Genomic DNA, 26,770 nt, shown 5'->3' with positions numbered 1-26,770 from the left:
CCCGTTCCGGGCCCATGTTTTAACTTCCGTTTCCGTATATTTCCGGTCACCGTACTTTCCGGTAGGCGCACACTGCGGTGACCGCTAAGAGGGGTGGCGGTATTGCACCTAGGGCGCCGTACGGCGGCGGTGTGGGCCGTTTTGGGGTCATTTCCGCCATCGCGGACTTTGCACTTCCGCCGTGGCGTGGTGCTCGTGCCCGATGGGTCGGAATGGGCCGCACTTTGCTCCTTCGTGCAATGGCGGAAACGCTATTTACGCTGTGGCGCTCCGGTCAGTCGCTTTCCGCAAGGGTCGTAATGAGGGCCAGTGTCTGGTCTAGATCCCGTTTAAATTCTTCAAGCTCAGTGTGGCATTGCTGGGAGCATGCAAGCAGCACAAGCATCCTAAGCAGCTCCTTTATTTGCATGCGCTGCTCGTGTAAGAGGGAATACGTGGGAATGAACCAAGCTGCTCCTTGGATATAGAGGAGGGGGCTTGTAACACAACTCTAACCAGACCTTCACGGGCCTGATGCCCTCGCAGCCAATCGTTTACCCAAGGTATGTTCCACTTTGGACCTTGATCTGACATTAAGGTATCTTAATGGTCCAGCCTTTACTTTGCAACACACACGTCAGTGCCATCCTGTCCTTGCTCAGTCTTTCCCCACAACAAAATTTCATCTTGAAAAGAACTTGCACCCGGCAAACCACCAAACAATTGCATGAGGTGTTGAAACACAACAGATGCAGACCTTCAGCATCTTCGATGGGGTCCTCTCCCTCCACCACCCCGTGACGAGACCTAGGATTGTAATTGCCCTGTGCTGTCTGGCCAGGCAATCTGTGTACATTCTGTCGCAATGACTCTTAACATTACACTGTCTGCTCTCGGCATTAATAGCCAGGCACTCTTTGGTGCCTGTGTTGTGCCTGGACCAGCCACACTTGCTAGATAGCTCCTTGGTCGTGGGTGGCTGCGTGTGTTCTTGAAACCACTGGTAAACTTAGACTCCCCCTTGGCTCTGATGCCGTGTGGCTTATTGACTTCTCTCCTGTGAACCTCTCCACCCTCCTCCCTGGCCATGCGCGGATCACCATTGATGACCCTCGCAGAGGACTCTTCTGTTGCCCTAGCCGTGTCAAGAGCCTTGTCGATGGTAGGATGTTTTTCCACAGGGATTCTGTCATTTTTGTATTGCATGTCCTCGCCATGGCTTGGACCCTGATGCACTCCTCAATAGCCCTGGTGAATTTACATAATACAAGCAGTGTCCTCAAAGCAGTAACACATGGATCAGTAGATTCACCTGCTCTTTGTGTGCATGAGAAGAAGAGGTAGCGCTGGAGCACCACATTAGGTTTCTTGCCAAAATGTTTCGCCAACTTTGAACAGTTTCCTGCCAACACACCACTCCTCCCCCTCCATGAGATACCCACATCCTCTCCTCTCATATGCCCGATTACCCTTACTACCAATGCAATTTAAGGATGCTCCTTGCTTCTGATCGTCGGAATTCCTGGTCCCAACAGAAATTCTAAACAATACTTTCATTGAGTCAATCCATCAATCCTAAGCAATGGAGGGCTCGCAAGGAGCTGGACTGGTGCTGGTTACCTCCATGTTGATAACACACAGTCCTATCCCATGATGCAGTTCCAACCGCTGCATGTGCCCACGCAAGTGTGGTACTGTCTCAAAGTTTCTTCAGACCGTGTAGTCTAAGAGCTCTTCCTATATTGTCAATCACCAGATATGTGGCGTAACAGTGCCATGGATAGTTGAGGAAATGTTCCTTTTGACCCATAGATGGTGCTTAACTCGGCTGTAATGTTACATTAACGTGCGAGGCTGGCGTGCCGGCTTCTCGCACTGTAACATAGCCCGCGATCTAATGTGACCTGGTAGCGTAGCACCTGCATTTTCTTAGTCTGGGGCTAAGCATGAAGCAGGAGCAGCATATGAACAGTGCAAACGCCAGCACACTCTATCTAGCCCTGGGGCTCACTGATGTTGGCTGTTCCACCCACTGGGAAACTGCACCAGCCCAGATGCTGCAGTGACCCCAGTGCAACGGGACACAAAAGGAACAGCCCGGAAAACAAGCTTACCGGCCCCTCCTGTGTGCAGGGCCTTCAGGCTCCTTCTGGCTTGTGGCACTGTGTGCAGGGTTATCCCATTGCTTTTTCGAATGTGGGTCTCTGAGAATGACTATCGGCACCTTAGGTCTGCTGAAGAACCCCACCAGCCCATGTGTGGTCATGATTCAGGCGGGCCGGGCACCAGGAGCTCACTTGGCGCTCATGCGAATAGTCATGTGCACAGTACTCCAAAGACCACACTAAGTCCCTCGAGTGCTCTGGGACTCCCCCCCTCCTTTTGGCGCATGAGGCTCCACAAATTGGTCCTTCTCTTCAGGATGGAGACCTGCACACAGCACATGCTTTGCTCTTTATTTATTGGATATTTGTAAGGCCCCTGTACAACAAATGGCGTTTCAACGCGCTACAAGGCAAGACGGGGGAAGGTGGGACAATGGAGAAAGATAACGGTCCTACTAGGTCTTGTGACATTCGGACAGTGCAAGTGCATTAACAAGAAGTGCAAGGGGGAGGCATTCTGCGCGAATGCGAAGTGCGGAGGGAAGAGCAGGGTAAAAGAGGAGAGAGTGCAAGTGAAAGGGGGTGCCTGCAGGGGCTAGGTGAGTGCTAAGAGGAGGCCAGGTGGGCAACTGCCAGGGAATGCATGGGATGAGAGTCCACATGCTAAGTGTACCACTCTGGGGGAACCAGGCAGCAGTCACTGTGGCAGAGACTGCAACATTGAGCCAGTAATTAACTGGTCATTGACGCTGGAACCGCCATGCCCTGTGTGAAGAGAAGGGGGAGTGGAAAGAAGAAACCGCATAGAGCTGTGCTCATTCTGTTTGTTAAAATGATAGCTGCTGTGGAAGTGGAAGGGCACACAGAGGTGCACTTTGCCATTTGGACAGTACAGGGCAACTTAACATGGATGAATTGCATCAGCTGAGTATGGAAACATACCTAAGCATTTTATATAAATATATATGTATGAGAGAGGGAGAGAGAGGGGGAGAATCAACGAGAACTGAGAATCAGAGTTTTAAGTCTTTTACTGGTTATCAACTAGACCCTTTGTAGCCGTTGGCGAATTCTTACATATGTTAGACCTGCATCCTTGCAGCCCAGAGGTAGAGGTAGGATGGACAAGAGGCACCCCACATTTCCTCATTTTGCCATGTTTGCTTTAAGCATGACTTGAAACAAGAAGCATTTTCCCCAATGCCAGGCCTTGGTGCGGACGTTATAAACCCAGGTTTTACTTGGACATGGCCACCTGTGTTCAATGAGCCATGATCCAAATGAGAAGCATTTTTGGATCCTTTGAGCAGGCTAGCTAGCTAATTACAGGATTTCATACCGCCCCTCCGTATATTGTGCCTATCGCACTAATTTACAAACTGCAACAGGAAATCTGTGTTTAAATCCTACCAAACTGGCTTGAGCTCTCCTATAATAATAGTGTTTCTCCAGAAACACACCTATGAGTGCAACTGATAGCTGTAAACTAGAGACCAGAGTTCTAATGTTTGTTTCCCCCAGGATATGGATAGTACGAATGGAACGTCCACACCAACACTTAATTTTAATTTGAAATGAGCAACTTGCAATACTCCGAGCCTACCATTTAGATGGCAGAGTATGCATAACATGTGACCCTAAACAAAAACAAGCTCAAGAAAGACTACTGGGTAAGCTGCCCAGTAATAGTCTATCTTCCTAATGCCTTACTACAGTAACGTTCTGATGTGTGGTGTTTAACAGCATACAGTGAGTGCAACAACCTATGTAATCCCCTCCAGCAGGATTCTGTGGTAAACACACCACAGCAACTGCACTCACCCTTGTCTCAGACACGAATCACTTGCCTCCATCTCTCCCATGCTATCATTGAGTGAGATTTAGGTGAGAATTGAGAAATGACTGGAGGGGGTTACATTCATTGTGGCAGTCAAGGTACTCACTCCAGGTATGCAGTTAAACACCATATATATGTGTGTTCTTTAGTGTACTGATGGTTGGCTTTTGGTGTCAGCAAATGTTTTAAGAATATTGTTACCTTGTAGGGGTCAGGTAAGGTTCGCAGAGACCAGCGAAAGGCAAGAAGCCGGTGAGAGGGGCTACTCCTGTAATGGTGTGAGGAGCAAAACGGTCCATTTGGAGTGAAATGGGCTATTCCTTGGGAGTAGTGGATGGGAATGGGGAGGCGAGGGAGGTGCGGGGTGGTTGTAGGTGGGTAGAAAGGGAAAAACACATCAGAATTCAGTCAATGTGGCTCCGACCTTCATGATTTTGGAGGAGAAGTAAAGGGAAAATGCATCATAGAGAAAGAGGCTGAGGTGGAGTGGGCGCAGTGGTGGTGAGAGTTGGGTAGTTTACAATGCTATCAGCAAAGCGAAGTGATGAAGCCAGCATAATAAATTGATTTGGCAGAATCCGGATACATTCCTTGTAGGGGACAGAAATCGGGGCGGCAAGGCCTTTAGCAAAGATAAGAGGTGCATGGCAGTTCAGTTGTCAGGCCAAAGGTGAGCCAGGGTTGCATTTGGGCTAAGCGTGAAGTGAAGGATCATGCATGGTAGTTGTGTTCCAAGTGGGAGGCTGGTTGAAAATGGCTTTGGGAGGGGGCAAGATAATGAAGAGGCCCTAACCACCTAGAGATGAGGAGACAGGCAGTCGAATGATAATTTGTTTGGTGAGGTGGAGGCAAGAGGAGTGGGTGGAAGAGCACAGAGATGGGAAAGTGTAGGAGGTAGTGATCTTAGTGAGTTGCTTCATTGGAACTGACAAGGTGGCTAATGGATGCCTAGAGACAAATAAAGAGTTTCTGCAAGAATAAGTATGGACGCTGGGCAGAGGCACCCAGGCAGTGGTCTGTTGGGGGAGGAATCATGCTGAAGGCGATGTTCCCTAAACAGGTTGGATAGGTCCAGCGTCACAGTGAAAAGAGTAAGAATATCAGCCGATGATGGATAATGTTAATGTTAGTGCGCGGTACAAATGTCCTTTAACATTATCACCACCAAAGTGGTCCCCTGGCGGCTCTGAAAAAGGGGAGGAGAGGGGTGGGTTAGTGGGAATAAGCTGGAAAAGTGCAAGAGAGCAGTGATGTGCTGTTAGCAGCCTCATCCCCGTGGGTCCGTTGGCTGGGCTTGCAGTGTTTTATGGTCCGTAGTCGTCGTGTGCTGTTGTGCAAGTCTATGTGTGGTTTGTTTTGTTGTTGCATTGTTGTGAAGTTTGTGCGGATTGCTGCGTTTTAGGCTTGTGGTTGTGTTTGGTTATAGCTTGAGAGGTGTATGCGGAGGGATGAATTGTTAGTTGGTTGGTTAGTTGGCATTGCTGTCCTTGCAATTGTGGGATTCCATCTGGGTACGGTACATGCTAACAGTCACATTTCTTTCTAGATGCCGCGCTAGCTAAAGTTCAGAATTCCATACTAGTGTGGCACATGCTAACAGTCAGATTTCTATCTAGATTCGACGCAAGCTAGGTTCATAATTCTAAGTGTGGTGCATGCTAAGAGTCACATTTCTATCTAGGTGCGACGCAAGCTTAAGTTCAGAATTCCATATTAGTGTGGCACAAGCTAACAGTCACCTTTCTATCTAGATGCGACGCAAATTAGGTTCAGGATTCTAAGTCTGGTGCCTGCTAAGAATCACATATGCTTGCAATCACATTTCTCTCTAGATGTGACGCGGGCTAAGCTTGAGAATTCCATCTAGGTGTGGCATATGCTAACAATCAAATTTCTGAAATTCCATCTAGGTGTGGCACATGCTAAGAGTCACATTTCTATCTAGGTGCGATGCAAGCTTAAGTTCAGAATTCCATATTAGTGTGGCACAAGCTAACAGTCACCTTTCTATCTAGATGCGACGCAAATTAGGTTCAGGATTCTAAGTCTGGTGCCTGCTAAGAATCACATATGCTTGCAATCACATTTCTCTCTAGATGTGACGCGGGCTAAGCTTGAGAATTCCATCTAGGTGTGGCATATGCTAACAATCAAATTTCTGAAATTCCATCTAGGTGTGGCACATGCTAAGAGTCACATTTCTATCTAGGTGCGATGCAAGCTTAAGTTCAGAATTCCATATTAGTGTGGCACAAGCTAACAGTCACCTTTCTATCTAGATGCGACGCAAATTAGGTTCAGGATTCTAAGTCTGGTGCCTGCTAAGAATCACATATGCTTGCAATCACATTTCTCTCTAGATGTGACGCGGGCTAAGCTTGAGAATTCCATCTAGGTGTGGCATATGCTAACAATCAAATTTCTGAAATTCCATCTAGGTGTGGCACATGCTAACAATCACATTTCTGAAATTCCATCTAGGTGTGGCACATGCTAAGAGTCACATTTCTATCTAGGTGCGATGCAAGCTTAAGTTCAGAATTCCATATTAGTGTGGCACAAGCTAACAGTCACCTTTCTATCTAGATGCGACGCAAATTAGGTTCAGGATTCTAAGTCTGGTGCCTGCTAAGAATCACATATGCTTGCAATCACATTTCTCTCTAGATGTGACGCGGGCTAAGCTTGAGAATTCCATCTAGGTGTGGCATATGCTAACAATCAAATTTCTGAAATTCCATCTAGGTGTGGCACATGCTAACAATAACATTTCTGAAATTCCATCTAAGTGTGGCACATGCTAGCAATCACATTTCTCTCTAGATGTGACGCGGGCTAAGCTTGAGAATTCCATCTGGGTGTGGCATATGCTGACAATTATATTTCTGTCTAGATTTGGCACAGACTAAACTTGAGAATTCATCTAGGTGTGGCACATGCTAACAATCAAATTTCTGAAATTCCATCTAGGTGTGGCACATGCTAACAATCAAATTTCTGAAATTCCATCTAGGTGTGGCACATGCTAACAATCACATTTCTGAAATTCCATCTAGGTGTGGCACATGCTAACAATCACATTTCTGAAATTCCATCTAGGTGAGGCACATGCTAACAATCACATTTCTGAAATTCCATCTAGGTGTGGCACATGCTAACAATCACATTTCTCTCTAGATGTGATGCGGGCTAAGCTTGAGAATTCCAACTAGGTGTGGCCTATGCTGACAATCACATTTCTGTCTACATTTGGTGCAGACTAAACTTGAGAATTCCATCTAAGTGTGGCACATGCTAATAGTTACATTTTTGTCTGGATTTGGCGCAGACTAAACTTGAGAAATTCCATCTAGGTGTGGCACATGCTAACAGTCACAATTCTGTCTGGATTTGGCGCAGACTAAACTTGAGAAATTCCATCTAAGTGTGGTTTATGCTAGCAATCACATTTCTGTCTAGATTTGGTGCATGCTAATCTTTGTGATTTTCTCGGGTTATGGTACTAGTTAACATTATACTGCAGGCTGTGTTTGTTGTCCAGCCATGAATAGGTTTAGGCTGGTGGTCACATATCTCTCTAATAATGCATGGTGTAGGTCTGTAGCAGTCTAGGCCATTGAAAGGTAAGTTAGAGTGGCAGGAGCTTACAGTTTTGTCGGTGTCTGGTGGCTTCATTGGCTTCCCCTGCTGACACCTGCAGACACATCTTGGAACCGGCAGTGTCGGAGCCGCCCTTGGCCTTGGGCCCTTAGCCACAGGGGCTGCCGGGCAGAGGGCTGCCCTGGGAGTGTTCGTGATATGTGGCCTGTGGACCAATAAGGGTGTGAGGGGAGGGTTGGGAGGTGGGATTGGGCTGCAGAGGGAGGGGGAAGGAAGAAGGAGATTTGAGCACTGTGTGCGCGGGATAAACACCATTTTAAACACTTTTCACAGTGTTTTAGGTAGTTAGGGGGGCATCTGGGCCAGGGCTCTGGGGGGAACTCACCTTGCCCAGCTTCCTGCAAGTGATGGTGTGAGCGAGGATGCCACGCTCCGGTAGTTTGTTTTCTATTGGCCCGTGGACCAATCAGGGTGCCAGGGAAGGGTTGGGAGGCAGGATTGGGCTACGGAGGGAGGGGAAGGAGGAAGGGGACTCGAGCACCGTGTGCGTTGGATAAACGCCATTTTAAACACTTATTTAGGTAGTTAGGGGGGCATCTGGGCCAGGGCTCTGGGGGGAGCTCACCTTGCCTAGCCCAGAACTGAGAGTGGTAGTTCGGAGATGCTGAGTGGCTATAGCTCAGAGGATGTAGGAAGAATGTCAGGGATGGAAGGTGGCGGTGGGGTGAGCTTATTATTCACCTTTTTTACCCAGACTATGCAACTATTTTACATTCCACTAGAGGGCATAAGGAGTGGCCATCTTATGAATCTGCACTGGTCACCTGGCTACCCTCTGATCTCGGGGCCCAGGTCCCCTCCCCTGCCATTTGCACTCTTGCACTGCCTCCCTGGCAACCCCTGCACTTGGGGACTGTTTTCTGTATCCCTACAGTCCCCTACCAGCACTTCACACCTGATGTCTGCATTTACCCTTGCACTTGCTACCAGTTGGCTGCAATTTTTACTTACTGCTTTTATTTATTCTATTGATTTTACTGTCCATCCCATGTACCGCACTGCCGCCTCCCCCCTTAACCCCTGCACTTTTCCCCTTCCCCCTTCACCTGCACTTGTATGATCTCAATGTCACCTGGCCTAGTAAGATCATTGTCTCGATCTTCCCTCTGTTCCTCCTCTCCTTCCTGGCCGCCCCTTGAAACACTTGTGTATAGGGCTTTATAAATGCCATATCGTATCATATATCATGGGACTCATGTTTCTGTTATTGCTACTATAGATGGTTAAGGGTGAATGAGAGTGGTGAGGGAAGGGGTTTGTGGCAGATTGTTTGGGCATTCTGATTCCTAGATGGAGACAATAACACGATGGGAAGAGGTCAGAGCACTTTTCCAAGGTGAGAGGGGCAGATGAGGTTGGAGATGGTATGGTGTTAGTGGCACTATTTAGTGAGTGGTAGAAATCATGAGGATGGGATTAGAGAAGTCAAAGGGTGTGTTTGGGAGTCTTCTTGGTATCACAGGATTAAGGGTAGTGGATTGAGATCTGAAGTAAAGCAATGAGGAGTGTTGCAAGGTGAGGGTAGGTCAGATGTATAGAACAGGCAGGGATAGAATAAATCAGTCGGCTCAATTCACTTGCAACAGTTAGCTGTTCTTGTTGTGTTGACCGTTGAAAGGAAATAGTTCCTCACCTAGATTCGACTATTATTCGTTTCGTGTTTTTAGGCAACTTTTAAAATTAGCTTTTTATAAATTGTGTTTTAATGTTGCTTAACTGTAATTGTAATATTAAGCTGTTTCTGTGCCCAGACGCCGCCCTTCTGCGCCTATGAGACTGCGTTGCTTTGTTCCCTAAGAACACGGATAAGACTACGAACTACATTTCTCATCAGGATTGTAGTTCGTGAGTGTATTTAGGAACTAATCGGGCGCATTCAGTGCCAGCGCGTCGGGGCTAGCACATCTGCGCACGAGGCACCTGCGCTGACAAACTCGGTGGCTGTTCTGATTAGGGTAGTCTCTCTGTGAAGTGCATTACTGCTGGTAGGAGAGCCACCATGTTTGCTCCTCTAGAAGCGTTTCTTCAAGAACAAAAAGCTCGTAGAGAATCCATTATCAAGAAGTATTGTCTGTATGATACAGAAAACACTTCTTCACAGACAGCACCTAATGAGATTCCAGAAGTCATCACTAACGTTTTGTTGGTTCGGAGTACTCTTCCTCAGAATGCTTGTGTTACGCCACAACACGAGCAGATTCGATAATATTTGTGTAATATGGTTATTCAGGGGACTGCTGGCACAGATTTCATCGTGCCTTCTCCAAAACCTAGGGATATCACTTATGTCTCAGATGTGGCTGCTACAGGACACACAAGCCTCTAATCTCTTCTAGAGACCCCCCTATAGAAAATCAAAGTGATTCCCTCAAAATCTCTTTGCTGAACACCCGGTCATTGGATAAGCATGCTCTGGAGGTACGAGATTATATTATGGATCAAGATGTAGATATTATGTGCCTCACTGAGACGGTATGCAGTAATAAAATTGTGGCAAAACTGTCGCCTTTACAAAAAAATCGCTGCAAAAATGCTGTGGTTTGACCCGGTAAAGGTGTACCCCATTATACCATTTAAGGAGAGCAGGGGTTGTCGGGATGTCCCCCACTCCTCTTAAATGGTATAATGGGTCTGGGGGTTGTGGGGGTGTCCCCACCATCCTTTACATGGATTGCGGCGGTAAAACCACAGCCTTTTTGCCGACGTGGCTCAGTCGAGTGGCCCTAGTATTGATTTAGCTACAGTCAAGGCCTTTAAATTCTTTGGACAAAAACCGAGAATGTGGAAAGGGAGGAGGGGTTTCCATTTTAGTTGAAAAAAAAAAGTTGAATTATTTTAGGTCATCTATTTCATGTAGTGGCTGTGAGACCATTCTACTAAAAACCACCCCAACACCAAGCAATTGTCTGAATATTGTTCTCATATACCTCCCACTGTGAGATATGCCGGGCTTCTATGAGGATCTCTCAGGCATTTTGTCCTTGCTAAATAAATCTAACGGCTCCATCATGGTGCTGGGAGATTTAACAGATGATTTGGGAACCCCCAGGACCTTGAGGCTATCGAACTCCAGCAACGCTGTACAAACATGCTTTTTATATTCATAAGAAGGAACCTACTCCCAATATGTGCAATATATTGGACTGGGTTGCTACTAAAGATCTTGGGTTAAGCCCTTTGGATACAGTGTCTTGCATTTGGTCTGACCACTTCTTATAACCGTCCATTTTACATTACCACTTCTGGTGGCTAACGGGATACATTTTCTAAAATCAAATTATTAGTAGGAAATTTCATAACATTCTGAGCAATGACTTGAAGAATTGCATGGATGAAATTATGAATAATACCTCAGAAGAGGACAGTTCACAGGCGCTGGTAGTTGAGTATGAGAAAACCTTTATCAAGCTCCTGAAGCAGGTGGCACCGCTGAAGTCGAAGAATTTTAGAGAAAGGATTAATGGCCAGAAATGGTTGACACCAGAGCAGAGCGAATTTGGAAGACGGAGCGGACACCAGAGAATAAAAATATCTGGAAGACACTGGAAAAACTTTATTGTAAAGAGATCATATTAGCTAAAAAAGTTTCTTTGATCATCAAATTGCCAATTCCCAAAATGAACCCAAAAAATTGTTTGAAATGCTTAGAGACTTGGAGAAGCCGAAAACGCAATTAGATAATTTTACTCTGCAAGCTGTGGACTACGAAGCTATCCAAAAGGCTTTTGCTGAGAAAATTAAAAGGGCACACAACAACATTAGGAAGAATTTGGACAACCAAGCTCGTCTGGCCCCAGCACTGAGCACCGCAGAAAACTCGTCTTCAATTAAATTATGGCTGAAACTCAATTAGACCAACCACTTGTTTCAGTGAAACTATTCCATCCAAACTCGTTATGGACAATAGTGTACTTTTTATTCCTTATCTTGGTAGCTTTACCAATGCTACATGTATGAAGAATGAAGTGCCTGACATATTAAAAAGATTAGTGTGTCAGTTAATCCACGCAGTAAAAAGGCTGGAGTAGATTACAAACTTTAACAGAAAAGGGACATTAGTTAGGGGCCTGCAATTCGTATAATGATAGTGGATAAATTGACATTCTTTATAGCTCCAGTGCCACCTGGAAAATGCTTAAATTTTACACCACAGACAATCAGATTTGAGATCGTTTCATGGTACAGCAAGTGCCCTTTTGGCCCTTCAAACTGAAATGCTTAATTATGAATGAAGGCAAACTGGGGCTGCTGGTGTTGTTGGACCTATCAGCAGCCTTCTATCTTGTGGACCATAACAAGCTACTCCAGAGGCTAAGAAGTCTAGGAAACTGCTCTGAAGAGGCGGTTGGTTGGATTAGTTCCTTCTTGAGCAACAGGAGATCCAGAATTGTTTGGGGAGATGTGTGCTCTGGACAGGAATTGCTTGAGTGCGGGGTGCCTCAGGGCGCTTGTATTTCGCCATCCTTATTCAGTGCATACTGCCACCCGTTATGTGATCTTTTAGATAAACTGGGAGCGCAGTTCACCAACTATGCTGACGACACTCGGCTCTTAATGGAACTGAGTGGGGACTATGAAAAAGACGCGTAGAAAATCTTTTATCTGCGGAAACAATACAACATTGGATGGCAACCAACAGAATGTGCCTAAATGGAGATAAAACTGAGATTTTGATTTTTTTTGCTCCTCCAAAGCACGCGCCAAGCTCCACACTCAATATATCAGCTTTAACATTGATCATCAATATATCAACGTAGCTGACAAGGTCAAAACTTTAGGGGTCATTTTCGAACCTTCCTTGAACATGATTGCTCATATCAATAGTGTTATAAGTAAAACACAACACCACCTTAGATTGCCAAGACTGGTGAAACCGTATGTCTCCGAAACAAACTGCTGAACACTGGTTCGAGCTATTGGTATACCCAGAATCAACTATTGTAATGATTTGCTGCTTGGAGCCAGCAAGGAATGTTTGGGAAGACTTCAAATTCTGCAGAATGAAGCAGTTGAGATTGTGAAGTGTCCCCAGACAGAAGCCTATTTTCGGCTCACAGCATGAGGGAGTTACACTGACTCCCAGTGAAAGCTAGAATCTGCTTTAAAACGCTCACTATTGTCGCCTCAGTATATTAAAACATGTATCACTGTACAAAACATTGCTGGAACTACTGTGTGTGCTGATACCATCCGACTGGCGAGTCCCAAGAGCAAGCAGGTTAGAATGACGATCTTCAGGAAGCAATTGACAACTGCCCTGTTTGAATAAGCTGTTACTTTATTTTCTCTTCTGGCTTCTTTAGCCGCTTTCTGGGCTGCGGAGCTATATAATTATATAAATAAACAAACAGGGAGATGCAATTTAGTCCAGCTTTGGCAAACCTGTTAGAGTAAAGCTTTGTAATGAAATAATATGTACAGTTACGCGATAGTGGCTGAATATTTACAGGTGGTGCTGGTAGTGACCAAGAAGAGAGACTGCTTATGCTAGTGATTGCCAAGAATTATGGTGTAGGCCTGATGCAACCAAAACAAAAATGAAATAAATAGTGTGCAGGTAGCGACCACAAGAATTAACTCTGCTCCTTAGATTAGGAGCAGAGTTAATACTTCCACCACAAATCACCCATCGAACCTGAGGCAGTCTATCCTACGCTCGCTGAACCTGGAGACAAGTCCTAAAGCACAGAAGAAGGCACTTACACAAAAGCGACTCATGAGAAAGCTCTACTGGCATCTGCCATGTTCCAAGAAGTGGTCAAAGAACAGAATTCTGACTGATATCTGAGGGCACACAACATCTACTGACCAGATCAACCCAATGGTTTAGCACTGCTATCAGTAGTAGCAGAACAAGTACCCCTCACTATCCTTTAATAGAGTTACCGCCAGGTCATGGTACCAGTAGTACTAGTACCACTACCAATACTAGTATTGCTACTTCTGATGCTGCAAGTAGTATGTATCCTGCTGCAATTATCGCTATGAGGGATAGTATTACTGTCAGTGGTAGTAACCATACTACTACTGCTGCTAGCGTAGTACTCCTTCCACCGGTGCTACTGCACCCACTGCTAATGTGATGTAAGTGATCTTGTCCAGCACACGTCTGCCACTACATGTGGCCTTGCTGTGCTTGGTTCTGTAAGAAAGGAGTGTGGGGTTCATTCGAAGGACAAGTGGGAGAATCTGATGCGAAACCTGTGGTGTTAATGGGTGCATGTCTGAAGTACCAGTTTCCCGTGTGCCCGTCGGCTATCTATAGATTTGACGGAGAAAACGTGAGTGTTAGGTCTGGTTAGCCTCTGATGTGGGAGAGTGTGATTGTGCTAAATAGGAAAGCTTGGTCGCGAGTCGGTTAGTGTCGATGTGCAAATGGCTATTCCTGGGGTGTCCATTCGTGGAGAAAATGGGTTGTGCATGTAAAGTTAGGTGGTAGGAGATCTTATAGGGGAATCAGTTAGTCGGGGAAGGGAGCAGTAGGCCTTAAAAAACAAAATAACCCACAACAATTCCCTCAGACCCCTGGCAATTTGCAGACCAATGGCATTTTTAGCTAGAGAAATGGGACCTGTCAATCTCACTCTTTCCTCTCTGTCTCAAATAAATACATTGGCCCTCATTACGACCCTGGCGGAGGTCCATGGTGCAATTTGCACCATGGACCATGGCGCAGAGCTGCCAACTCCGCCATGGGGGTTGGCGGACTTACCGCCCCATTCCGACCTTGGCGGGGCGGTAAGTCCCCAATCCCCATTTACCCTTCCCCATTCCCATTTTTGCCCCATAGGGTATAATGGGAGTGGGGAAGGCGTTAATTACGCCACCGTAGAATACGGTGGCGTAATTAACGAGGGGACCCGTAGCGCCATGGATTTTTCCGCTCGGAAAATCCGGGCGTAAAAATCGCCATGGCGCTACGGAAAGTCCTAATCTGGCGGAGAGGTACGCCATGCATTACGCTGGCGTAAACCCCTCTCCGCCAGGGTCGTAATGAGGGCCATTGTATCCCATGAGAAATACAAACACGCACCTGCTAGTTGGCATATGAAGGAATGAGACAGTCTTGAAACTCTAGAAATTACCATGAGCTAACGTCTGAGAGTTATGAGAGTCAGGAACTTTGGTTCAGAGGAAGGTCTGCTTGAAGTTTGAGGGCCAGTGACCCCTTTCACCTTCCTTAAGATGTTGGTTGGTAGGCTGAGAGATACCTCAAACCTTACATGCTTGGTTGGAAAGCCAAGTGGCTTGCGGGGACTTTTGCCCATCGAGGGCAGGGCCTGATGAGGCAGGGTATGGCGTTTGTCTGGCATTGGTTAGGCAGCGGTCAGAATTCCTGCTAGTTTTCCCCGAGGCCTACTCTGCTGTCTCCTGCAAGTGCCAAATTCTTCTCACACAATCCAGATGGAAATTCCACCCTTCCCCAATGGCCACAACCCAAGAGGTTTCGATGCAGCACCTGTACTTCGGTATAACAGTGGTGCTGCATCTCTGCAGGGGGTTCCTCATGATGAAACTGGTTTTTACTGGTAATGAGCCAGCACCTAAAAGCAGTGGTCGAAGTGGGCGGGCGCAGTGCTCTTCTACTTCTTTTAATTAAGTGTTACCGTTTCTATACTTTTATTTTAAAAAGAAACCGTTCCGGAACGGTTTCGTTTTAGAATAAAAGTGTAGGAAGAAGTTGAAACTTGCACTTTCAGTGCACTGCACAGGACGTTTCCTTAAAGAGCAGGCACGTGTTTTTTGGGGTTTTTAATTGTGCATGGGAGGGGGTGCGGTGATGGGGTCGTGGGGAGCGGTGCAGGCCAGTAGGGAACATAGTTCCACTACTTCTTTTCGTACACTTCGACCACTGCCTAAAAGTGATGTATACCACTATTCCTATGATTAATACTGACATTTCTACTTGTAGTCGCGCTGCTACTACTGGTAGTAATGGTACAACTGATTGTAATAATGTTAATAAAGTCCTACCACTTGTAGTAGTGATACCGCGACTGGTAGTGCGCTATTCACAATAGTAGTTGAAGTACTGTTGGTAGTAGTACAATTACTACTACTTCTAGTAGTGCTACTACTGGTGGGTCAGGATTAGTAGGAAAGAACACGTGTTGGTGTAAAGTAAAGGAGGTTACTCCCTTTTTACCTTCCCCTCCAGCCGCATCTGCAGAGTGTCCTTCTTTCAGAGCTTGCGAGCATCTCGTAGAACTAAAACACAAAAGGCCAGCAAAATGGCGAACATGAGATGTGGTGAATGGATTTTTTTGGGGGCTGGCCCTTTGGCGGCAGATAAAACCTTAGCCATTAGGAACAAATAAAAAACCGTATGCGCCCTCTAACGTTGGCCCTATTCCTGTCGTCGGTGGTGGCTGGTGAATTTTCTTATTTGGAGGGCTGTAAACATTTCCCATGGAGTGCTTGAGTGACTGGCGAAGCAACTGGGGGAGGGGGATCCTTTCTCTCACTGAGAAATCTTTTTTAAAAATGGGTTAGATTGGTGCATATTACATCACACTTTCTGTGCACAATTGTGCAAAAAGCCATGCAGTTTATAAGAGGCTAGGGGATGAGCTAGGCGTGAGATCTAAACCGCGATAAGGGTTGTTGGAGGGCCACGCTGGGGAGGGGGTGATGGAGGTGTCGCAGGTGTGTTGGAATGAAGATACGATAAGCTGGTATAGTAGGGGACAGACTGGGATGGATAGAGGTAGGAGGTGGTGCCTGTCTTTCTACCGCCCCCACCCCAGATTCATAAGAATATCCAACTCTGCACTAAATTGTTGAGATGGTGTACTGCAGCCCAGAGCGCGTGACATCACAGCTGCTTCTCTAGAAGAGTGGTCAGCGACTGTGCTTTTGTGGGGGCGAGGGAGGGCGGGGGTAGCTGATCTTATCTCGGATACCTTCATAGGGGGCAGGCATGCAAATGTGCAGACTAAAATACCACATACGCTGTGCTCTTTCACCCCTCTCCTAAAGTCATGATTGTAGGCCTCTGTAAATAGTGCTGCATGGTTATGTCTTGACCTCCTTCTGCCAATCTCCACCTCCATAACCTGTCCTCTCTGTTCTTATCTTTCTCTTTTTTCTTGCAGGCAACATCAGCCCAAAATCCACCCGAAGCCTCAAGCCCAAATCATCAGATAAGTGTGTTGTGTCTTGAGAATGGAAGTCTTCCAGACACTGGAACACTCCGCTCCCCGGAAGGAAGGGCTCTCCTCTACCTCAAATGGGACCACATTAAAGCATGGCTTCCCACCAATGCAAGAAGGGCTTCAACTCTATGCTGCTTTATGAGAACACACTCCTCGACTCTGGGTGGCGTGTGAACTCAGCTCTGGAAACTCACGAGAGGGTGGGACTCTTTCCAAGTGTTGGGGGGCCTTCAGACCGTTTCCTCAGGTGATGCTGGCATTCCTTTACAGCTTCCCGGCCCTTGGTCAGCCTGCTTTGTGCCAAGGTCACAACCTCAACTCTCACCAACGATGTGGGAGCCGCCTTTATCCTTTGTGTGATATGCATTCGAGAGTGCCATGCACAGGTTGGTCTACAGCATGTAAAAGGCTCACCAGAAGCACAAACTAAGTACAATCCTCCAACTGGAACTCCAAAGTAAAACAACTGCAGGCTATTGCCACCTCTTCGATGGAAAATTGACAGGTTAAGAGGTTCAAAGGGTCCTATCCAGCCAGCTCAGGATGTAGAGCTGAACAATTGGGCCCCCGCCTCTCCCAGCCTGTGCACAGGGCCCTGGTCTACAGAGTAGCAATTGGGTTCAGCGCCTGGTCTCTGAAGGACGCAACTGAAGTCTGACGCTCCAGTGAGGCTCAGGATCAGGTTTTGCTGCTGGCAGGACTGAGAGACTGAGGCAGGAGGCGATTGGCTCAGATTCTGGTGGGTTGCTGCTGTTCTTCGTAGTTTCCTCAGGCCTGTCTGCAGGGGGGGAAAAAGCAAGTATATAAATACAAGTCCATTTCCATTGAACAATTCAGCTGACTCTACCTTGGGATCAAACCATGTCAATAACTCCCAATTCTAGATTGAACCATGCCACCAACTCCCCCGCTTGAGCAAACACACCATTATCACACTTCCTGCATAGAGTCGTTCCCCAATGCCCTCTATATGTTCTTTCTTCCTGCCTCTGTTCCATTTGGCTAAGAAGTGACTGGAAAAGAAATTCCAAAAGGCCTCTCCATCTAAGATTTGTCATGAAGACCCATGAATGCCAGTGGTATTCAAACCAAATCCCGCCTTGAGTAAAAATATTGTTTCTGGGCCCTCTGACCTAGTGCTGCCCTCTGAGGGGGTCCCAAAGATGTCCAGGGGTACCCCAGGTTCTATAAAATATGAGCAGATTGCCCACTGCTTATATTCTCTAGTAAAAGCAGTCCCATTCATCTTTTTTTTATATTGGAAACAGTGACCTTAATCCCTTTTTGAAGAGTCTGCCTCCCACCTCCCCTTAACATCCTTTTGGGCCTCCAGTGTGAAGACCACTGCCCTACACTCTCATCCCTTCATGCACTGTGCCAGTTTGGCCACCAGTGAGTCAACTGTCACACCAAGATCATTCTCTTTTGTGCCCATTGGTACGGTCAGGAATGGTGTTCCCCGGGGCACTTTCTCTTTTGCCCCTTATGCCTTCTTTCTTTTCATTCCTCGTTCCCAATATAATTTGTTTCCATTTTGATTGGGTGAAAAAATGAACATTTTCTTGAACTCCCCACCCTCTGCTGCAGGCTTACTATGAATTGCTTCAAACACAGCAGCAGTGGCAGCCAATAGTTGTTTGTGGCGGATTCTGGCCAAGCGAGCATATCTTGCCTGGTAGACTTCTATGCAGCAGATGCTTGCATGGCACGTGTTGGAATCACTCAAAGGTCCCTGAAGTGCCAGCTGCAATTCATGCCCAAGAAGGTGCCAGTCCAGCTACACGCCAAAGTCATCTCGCAATGCAGGATGTTGCACCTTCTGGAAGAGCTTTAGCATGGTGTCCCAATGGGCAGTTCCTTTCGGCACTGAGACCCCGGCAGTGTACCTTCATCTGATGATCCCGTGAGAGGCCTTCCTGCTTGCACACATGAAAGTGCTTCCAAGAAGGGAAGCCCCTGGTTGAATGTATGGGCGCAAATGTGAGTCCCTCCGCTGGGAACAATTAACGTCAAATAACATGTTCTAGGGGATGGTACCCACTCATGAGGGTCTACAATCGGGTTTTAGATCACCGCGCCTTACCAAAGGAGAAACATTCATTTTCCTATCATCTGCTCCCACCTACGAGGACTGTCCAGTCCACCACCAAAATGCAGGAAAATTCTCTTCTGAACAATGTACCAATTGGAACACCAGGCGCTTGTGTCTGCCTTGTTGTGCATCATCAGTGAGGTGCGAATGACCTGCAGAGCCCCTATAGCCACAGAGAGGAAGGGTGTGGATTACCCTCACTAACTTGGGCGGTGGACCCCAAGTATTTTAACGTTTGCCAAAAGTGTAAGAGACCCTTTTCTGGGAATGAGGAGGTCCCAATAGATGGTACCCACTCACGAAGGACTACAATAGGATTACACTCTTCTCTGCCTGTGCCATGGCAGAGGAGAAGAAAAATGTGTTTGCTTGTTGTTGCAAGTCTGACTGCTATACCACCAGACAATTTTTTCTTCCCACGTAAGATTATTTCAGCATTGTGGAGGTCCTGTTGCATATGGCAGGCCCTGTCCTACAGTGTGTTGGGCTTCAGCCCAACACTCTGAAATAGACCAGGCACCTCCAACTAGACACTCCAGGGCTCCGTTCTCACATGATGGCTAATGGCAAATCAATCAGCGATGAAGAAAAGTACAGGACGGGCCTTCATTTAAACGCAGGAGGGATCTGCTACTCCCATCGGACCAAGCCAGTACAGTCAATATGGATGGATCATGGGAGTTGGTGGAAGACCCCTGCAATGGTGTGTGAACCTATTGTACAGTCAGTGCTAAGGCAATAGGCACAGCTGTGTGCCCCAGTGATCAGTCTGCCAATGTTGGGGATGGACCAATGCATCATCTAATTTTACCTAGTTCTTCCACCTAATAAAAAAGAAAATCACTATTTCATGAAGAACGAACTGATTCTGTGTATTCCTACTTCTTATTGAGGGTAAGCGCAAACTACCAACTCAAATTCGGGTTCTGGGCGATGGGTCAGTCCAGTCCAGTCTAGTCTTTGTCAAGTTCCGCTTGATACGGTTTTCCAGCCAAAGCAAAAAAGGTAGGCTTTTTGGCTGGGCTCAGTTATTCTAATCGGTTCTATGTTCACTTTTCGCCAGTCATTTTTTCGATGGGTTATTTGCCGAAATATCTTTTTCGGTTTATACCACCCAGGGAAAATTATTTATTTTTCAGGGGCTCCTACTCCCCTTCCCCAAGACATCAATCCCCTTTTAATGTAACTCTATTCCCTACCCCACCATTCATATAGCCTTCCCCACAGCCCCTATGTTTTTCGATGGTTTTTTTTTTCCCAAGAGAGAAGAAACAAGCAAAAACCACATCGAAAAAATGAACGTTGTATCATTCTAATCCTTCTTGGAGGCGTGGAGACCTCTATGTTCTTGACCAGTCTCAATTCCACTTGTCATTCTGAACCTACAATATTAAAACACTTTCCGACAGATTCTCAAAAACAAGCGAAAATAAAGTGCAGAGGATGTGCTTGTTTTTTTATTATGGCTAGTTTTGGAAATGCACGATTCACCTTATTCTCATAGGTGCCCTGCCTATTTCGGGGGACTGGCCTGCAATGCAAAGTGTGTGCTGGTCCGCCCTCTTGCAAGCATTAGTGTCGCAAGCGTGCTCCTGCACTAAAGTACGATGGGCAACCAGCACTTGTGTGGGTGCTGGGAGCACTGCTCACAGTGATGGGCCCATCGCTCACTGGCAGTGTTGTCTGTTTTCAGCTAGTTGGGAAGGAGAGAGAATTGGAAGCAGGAGGAAGGAAGGAAAAACGACCCCAGTGATCGTGTTAGTGTTAGTAATTCTGCATGTCGCTCTTCACAAGGCACGTGTTCATCCTTAATGTGCATGTGCTGTGCTCCCACCTTATATACACAAGAACAACACATTGGGCCTCATTACGACCCTGGCGGAAGACCATGGTGCTATTAACACCATGGTCCATGCCGGTAAGTTACCAACTCCGCCATGGAGAAAGGGAGAATTACCACCCCATTACAAGGTTGGCAGGGCGGTAATTCCCCCTTCCTCCATGGCCCTTCCCCATTCCCATTTTTGCCCCGTAGGGCTCAATGGGAATGGGGAAGGCGCTAAGTACGGTGCCGCAAAAACAGCCGTTAAGGTCGGGTCCCGCAAAGGGACCTCGTAATTAGGTGCTAATAGGTTAACGGCGCCACAGCCTTTTACGGCGCCATTAGCTCATTAGCGCCTGGGTCGTAATGAGGCCCATTGAAAACTAGTGTAGCAATTGCAGACGCAAGGTTAGGGAAACAGGTCTACCATGCAGAGCGGCCCAAAAGTGTGGAATCAGCCTGACGAGTCTTAATGTGCCCACATTCTGGAAGTGCACCACATTCTGGAAGTACTTTTCAGATTGTATCCATCTACAGGCACTTAATGATGTGGCAATAGAGCTAATCCACAGGGTGGCAATTTTGCCCCAATGATTTGTGTCACCAACTTCCACCCTAGATCCTACCATGCCACCAACATCAAAAAGGGATCAAACGATCTCACCAATTTCCCCAATTGACCAATCCAAGCCAGCATCTCCCGAACTGCAGAGAATGATGCCCCAACTTCTCTCATGCAATACATCATGCTGCCAACTCCCCCGCTGGATTCATGCTCTCCTTACGGATCGAACCAGGCCGCCAACTCCCCCTTATGAGTCAGCCATATCTCCAACTAACCACCGAAGACTGGACCAGGCCGCCCACTCCCCCTTATGAGTCAGCCATATCTCCAACTAACCGCCGAAGACTGGACCAGACCACCAACTTCCTTTTTGGATTGAATTGAGACACCAACCCCCCTTTGAGCCAACCTATTCCACCAACCGCGCTGCTTTATTGCACCATACATCAACGCTCTTATTAAAATAAACAATTCCACCATCTGTCATTGGACTAAAACATTCTCCCAACTCCACTGTTGAGTTAAACCATTTCACCGCCTCTGCCCACTGCTGGCCGGAAGCAGTCTCTCCGCCCCCTCTTTGAATTGAACCACGTTAACAACTTCCCTATACTGGTTCAACCATCTTCTCAACTCCCTCTTATGGATCGACCCATGACTCGAGCTCCCCAATTGAATGAACTAACATCATAATCTCCCTTTTGGGCTGAAACTATGGCACTGCCACCACATATGGATCGAACTTACCACCAACTCCATCGCTGGACCGGAGCATGAGGCCCCTTGGGGACGAGTGCAGGTTGATGAAACCTTTGCAAGAGGGATCAGGGTGTAGAATCTATTGCCTGTGTTGCAGAGGCGCAGGCCCCTTCCCGATTTTAGGCCTGGGATTTCCATTCACAGATCCGGTCGTTACAGTGGGGGGGTGGGGGCTAAGTGGGTTGCTGGAGAATACCCTGCACCAGATCTCGTTTTGTTTGCCACCAAGATCTTGCATGTTCTAAACTATTGCCCATTCTCACAACTTACTATCATTCCCCTGCATCTGCCAGGGACCGTTAATTATTTGCGTCCACCGCTTTCCCAAAAGGCTGCTCCCTACACTTTATCATAAAATATGGTTTATTCTACTCATGGGCCTTTCAGAGGCAGAGCCTGAGGTGAAGGGGTGCAGGGGGAGTGGCCACCTCCCCTGGCTCCCCCCTGGTGCCCAGTGCGCCCTCCAGCCTCCAGCAGGGGCCCTATAACTCCCTCACCCCCAAAGCTGCCTCTGCTACTGGGCCTTTTCCTTCTCCAGTCACAAACTATGAGCTCCAGTTTCAGCTGTGCTTCCCACTGAAGGATTGTAGCCCATGTACTGTATTTCCTCGAGGAACCGAAATGGCGCTGGCCTCTGCCTTCTTGCATTCCGTACTTAAGTGTTTCCATTCTTGATGCCTCGTGGGACATGTGGGCTGAGCAACGCAACACTTTGTCACTGATCTCTGAACTCCAGTCACTCGATATCCGTGTGAAGACGTGACCCTGAATTGCGCGCGCACACAGCTGCTCCCAAGAAGAGTTCTAGATCCGGGCGCAGTCCGCCAGGTGTGGCTTCCTTCCATGGCTATGCGCCTTTAGAGTGGGACCATAGACTTGCAGAAATGGACTGCATGATCCAGATGTTGACTCTGGAAAGAGGACTGAAGTGTGGTCTCTACAGCTAGACGAGGTACACCAGATGAGTCCCTCTGAATTCTTACCCGTACTTAGCACGTGTCCGCCAGAACTGCACTCCACTTCACAGATGTGGTCGCTAGAACTGGCCATGATTCATCAGATGAGATCTCCAGAAGTGAACCCAATACCACAGATGAGCCCTTTAATACTCCAGATGAGGCCTCAACAATGATTGTCGCGGTTGTAACCCATACATTGTCCTGCTCGGCACTCCCGTGTGCACCCCCACGTCCCAACGGGTCTCAGCGTGGACTTGTCAGACTTCTTATCCAATTGCATTACAGAATGGCAGGAACCCTAACACATGCTCTTCAAAGCTGTCAAAAAAGCCACATCTCTTGAGGGTTCAGAGGTCAAACCCCATGCTTATTCCAAGTGCAAGTGTTTATGGGCAGGCATCCTTCTGACACTAACATTATTTAATAACACACGACTGCCATTTTGGAAACCATGGGCTTTGGTGCAGACCAATGACATCGGAATACAAAAGCGTGCGGTCTGCTTTTCACAGACCGCACGCTCGAGTGCCCCATTATGCCCCATTACAGAATAAAATTCCCAGAATGCAGCCTTTCCATAAATGTTAGCTCCCTCACATCAAGTACCTTCTTGTTTTATAAGCCAGCGCTTCGCCGTGATGAGAACAACAACCAGTCTCTCCCTTAAGGACCGGCATTAATCACAACCAAGTTCCGGTTAAGAGCTGATGTTCCCAGTGCCTCCCTCTTCCCAAGCACTAGTTTTTTGGTTGGACTCCTTCAAAAAAAAAAAAAACACGATAATCATAATTAAGCGCATTATTAACTGTTTGGCCCCAAGTCTCAATGATATTAATACGGTTTCAGATCAGAGACAGATGTCATTTTATGAGATCCGAGCACATGTCTTTGAAAATACTCCACACACACAAAAAGGGGCGGGGAGTGGCGGGAGAACCAACTATAACCGATAGAGAGCATTACAACCAGATTTTGGTTTATATAAGAAACTCAGTGAAAGATTCACAAACTGCACATCCTGTGGTACTCCGGCTTTAAAGTGGGGGGTCAGCCCAAATTGTGCGCATACAAATCTAACAATTATCCCACAGTCCCACTAGTAGTTAAACGTCACAGTGATGTAAATTCAAAACTTGGAGGGGTGGAGGGGATAACCGTATGCTGCTTGATCGCCAGCTCTGCCCTCGCAGTGTCGTTTCCCACTGATTTGGAAAGGGGGAGTGGTGTCTGTGAGATTCCTAGCTTGTAAGTAATAAAAGAAGCGCTGGCCCCGTTAAGTGAAGTGCCTTGGCACGTCACAGCTTGGGTGGCCAGGCCCCTGACGCTTGAACATCACTGCCCAGGCGTGGGCTTTTCACAGACCGCACGCTCGAGTGCCCCATTATGCCCCATTACAGAATAAAATTCCCAGAATGCAGCCTTTCCATAAATGTTAGCTCGCGAAATTAATACCGTGTCTAAGAAGTCTTAAAACGATGTTCAGGACATCCAACATATCCCAAATATAAATCATCAACTGTACAGTACCCACATGGAAACCGCGCACATTCTAAAAAGTAAAATGTCAATAAACAGGCAGCGAGCGTGCACCCTGTACCGAACGGTTAGAGGGCAGTGCAAGGTCTGGAAGTTTCCCCCTCGCCATAATCAGCTCCTTACCGGACTCCTATTCCGCGCGGTTGCTGGAAACCCGGCACCAGCTGGAAAACCTTCTTCCACTCGATCGGGAACCCGGACAGCCAAAACTGGAACCCTCCTTTCACCATTTCTGGAACTGCATAAATCGGCATCCTCTTCTCCATGCCGGCGAGCGGGCGTCCTTCTGTTGCGGCAAAACGAATTCCTCTCCTGGCAAAACGAATTCCTCTCCTGGTTGACGGGCGCCCGGCTGCTGGAAAAGCTGCAAGTGCCTAGGCACCCCAGATGGGACCCGAACCCACAATCCCTGGCTTAGGAGGCCAGTGCCTTATCCATCAGGCAACTGGGGCAGGGAAAACGAATTCCTCTCCTGGTTGACGGGCGCCCGGCTGCTGGAAAAGCTGCAAGTGCTCCTGTGCCGGGCGCCCGCCGCATATGAAGCCCTTGCTCCTCCCCTTTCCATTGTTGCACTTCGCGGGCTTACTGCTGAGTTTGGCGCTCTTTTGCACTCTTGCCGCCCTCTCCCCTGCCCCCGAGGGGGGGAGGGGGGACGAGAGAGCGGAAGGAGGAAGGCCCCTGCCCCGGTTATCGGGGTGCCTCCTCCATTTTCTTTTAGTATTTCCGTCGTCACCTTCAAAAAGGCAAGTCACCGTTTACAGAAAACACTGCAAACATTTTAAATAATGGCTGATGTAAACGAATAAACATCAACATGATTTTTTTACTGTTTTATTTTAGAACCGACGTTCCAGATAACATGGCATGGTTGGTGTTACACAGGACAAAAGGGTCTATGATTGTCAGATTAAAGGCAGGTCTGAAGAAAGCTGTGTTCAGTTGGACAACGGTTCCCATAGGGTGGCCTATTCAGATAGGTTGCCCAGCCAAAATCTATCACCAAGGGCATGATCGTGAAAGACTGGCACGGCAGCGGATCCCGAGTTGCCCATGAACATCTCAGACCAGCACTGGGTACTTTATACTGGAGTCACACATCCTAAAACTTCAGCTAATCTGGAGATGCCTGGAGCATCACTGAGATGCCCTTGAGCAAATCGCTGGGAATCGCATTTGCACCTGTGCATCTCAAAGATGCTCCGGTGGGCATCTACAGGTTTGCTTCCAGGGCTTTGGGAATCTCCCCACCACCCAATAATACAATATGGCCACATTTACCATGCGCTGAAACTGCAGTTCTCCTTTTGGCCACTAGATGGCAGCCAAACGCCGCTTTGTTTGTGTAATCCAAAGAGAGGTTGTTTTCCAAAAGCAGCAAACCAGCATTAAGCAAGCTGAAAAGGATTAGCGTCTCTGCTACGTTTTATATAGTGGCATTCTATGTTTGCTTGGATGCTGGGTAATGTTCACCGCTGATTGCTAGATGCACACGTGAATGACAGTTGGGGTCACTTAATGTGAAGCTGCGTAGATGAGTTGTAGGTGGCTTGATCGTACCTACTTCTGACTTACCGGCAACTGAAGAAATGAATAAAGATTATATTTGCACTGGCCTCCCAATGTGTTATCATTGATGAGAAGGTTTTTGTCCACGCGCCCCTTCGATGTCTACATATACCATTTTTTGGCACGTGCATGTTTTGTTTCAAAGCTTTCAGTACAACACAGGCGCCTTCCCTCCTTCGACAAACTCGCACATGGAGAAACAGCGTTGTCGGTGAATACAATGACTAATCTCCCTCACTAATGGAGAAGGGGGTTTAGATTCTATTATAGACAAGGAGGTGAGTATTATGCATTATAATCTTTTACTCTGAAACCACAGCAGCAAAGAAAAAACTTTTACAAACAAAAAAGTTTGAAAAACATAACTAAATAGAGTTCAATGTCAATGTCAATGTATGGGGGGACTCCCCAATCCATCATGGAGGACAGGTCATGCCCTGCAGGAGACCAATGAGCAGGGACCCTCCTCTATATAAGTCCTTTACTCCAATCCCAACTCCTCTTTCTGTAGCTGTCTTGAACCAGACATCCACTGCCCAGATCAGATGATAAATTATGAAGACAAAATCCAGCAAAGCTCCCGGATCATGAACCCTCTACATCTTGTAAAACTGTGAGCAATGTTCCTGAACAGAACATCTCAGCCCGAAGCTGTAAGAACAACAAACAAAGCAGGGTGGGTGGATGGGGAGAACAACAAACCAAAACATTTTCTCTCTTGAAACACTTGTGTAT

General features: G+C 47.2%; 1 protein-coding gene across 1 annotated transcript in view; it reads left to right on the top strand.

The window, feature by feature from the left end:
- FAM83F (family with sequence similarity 83 member F) overlaps nucleotides 1-19,690 on the top strand; it is a 207,041-nt gene extending 187,351 nt beyond the window's left edge. The window contains exon 5 of the mRNA XM_069652931.1: nucleotides 16,677-19,690. Coding sequence (XP_069509032.1) covers nucleotides 16,677-16,744 — 68 coding nt within the window. The 3' untranslated portion in view covers nucleotides 16,745-19,690. The remainder of the gene's footprint in view (nucleotides 1-16,676) is intronic.
- Nucleotides 19,691-26,770: the final 7,080 nt, after the last annotated feature.

Source organism: Ambystoma mexicanum, chromosome 3q (assembly GCF_040938575.1).
Source record: "Ambystoma mexicanum isolate Mex_15411 chromosome 3q, UKY_AmexF1_1, whole genome shotgun sequence".
NCBI lineage: Eukaryota > Metazoa > Chordata > Amphibia > Caudata > Ambystomatidae > Ambystoma > Ambystoma mexicanum.
Note: the sequence above shows the minus strand (reverse complement) of the source record. Positions and strands in the feature narration are given on the sequence as shown.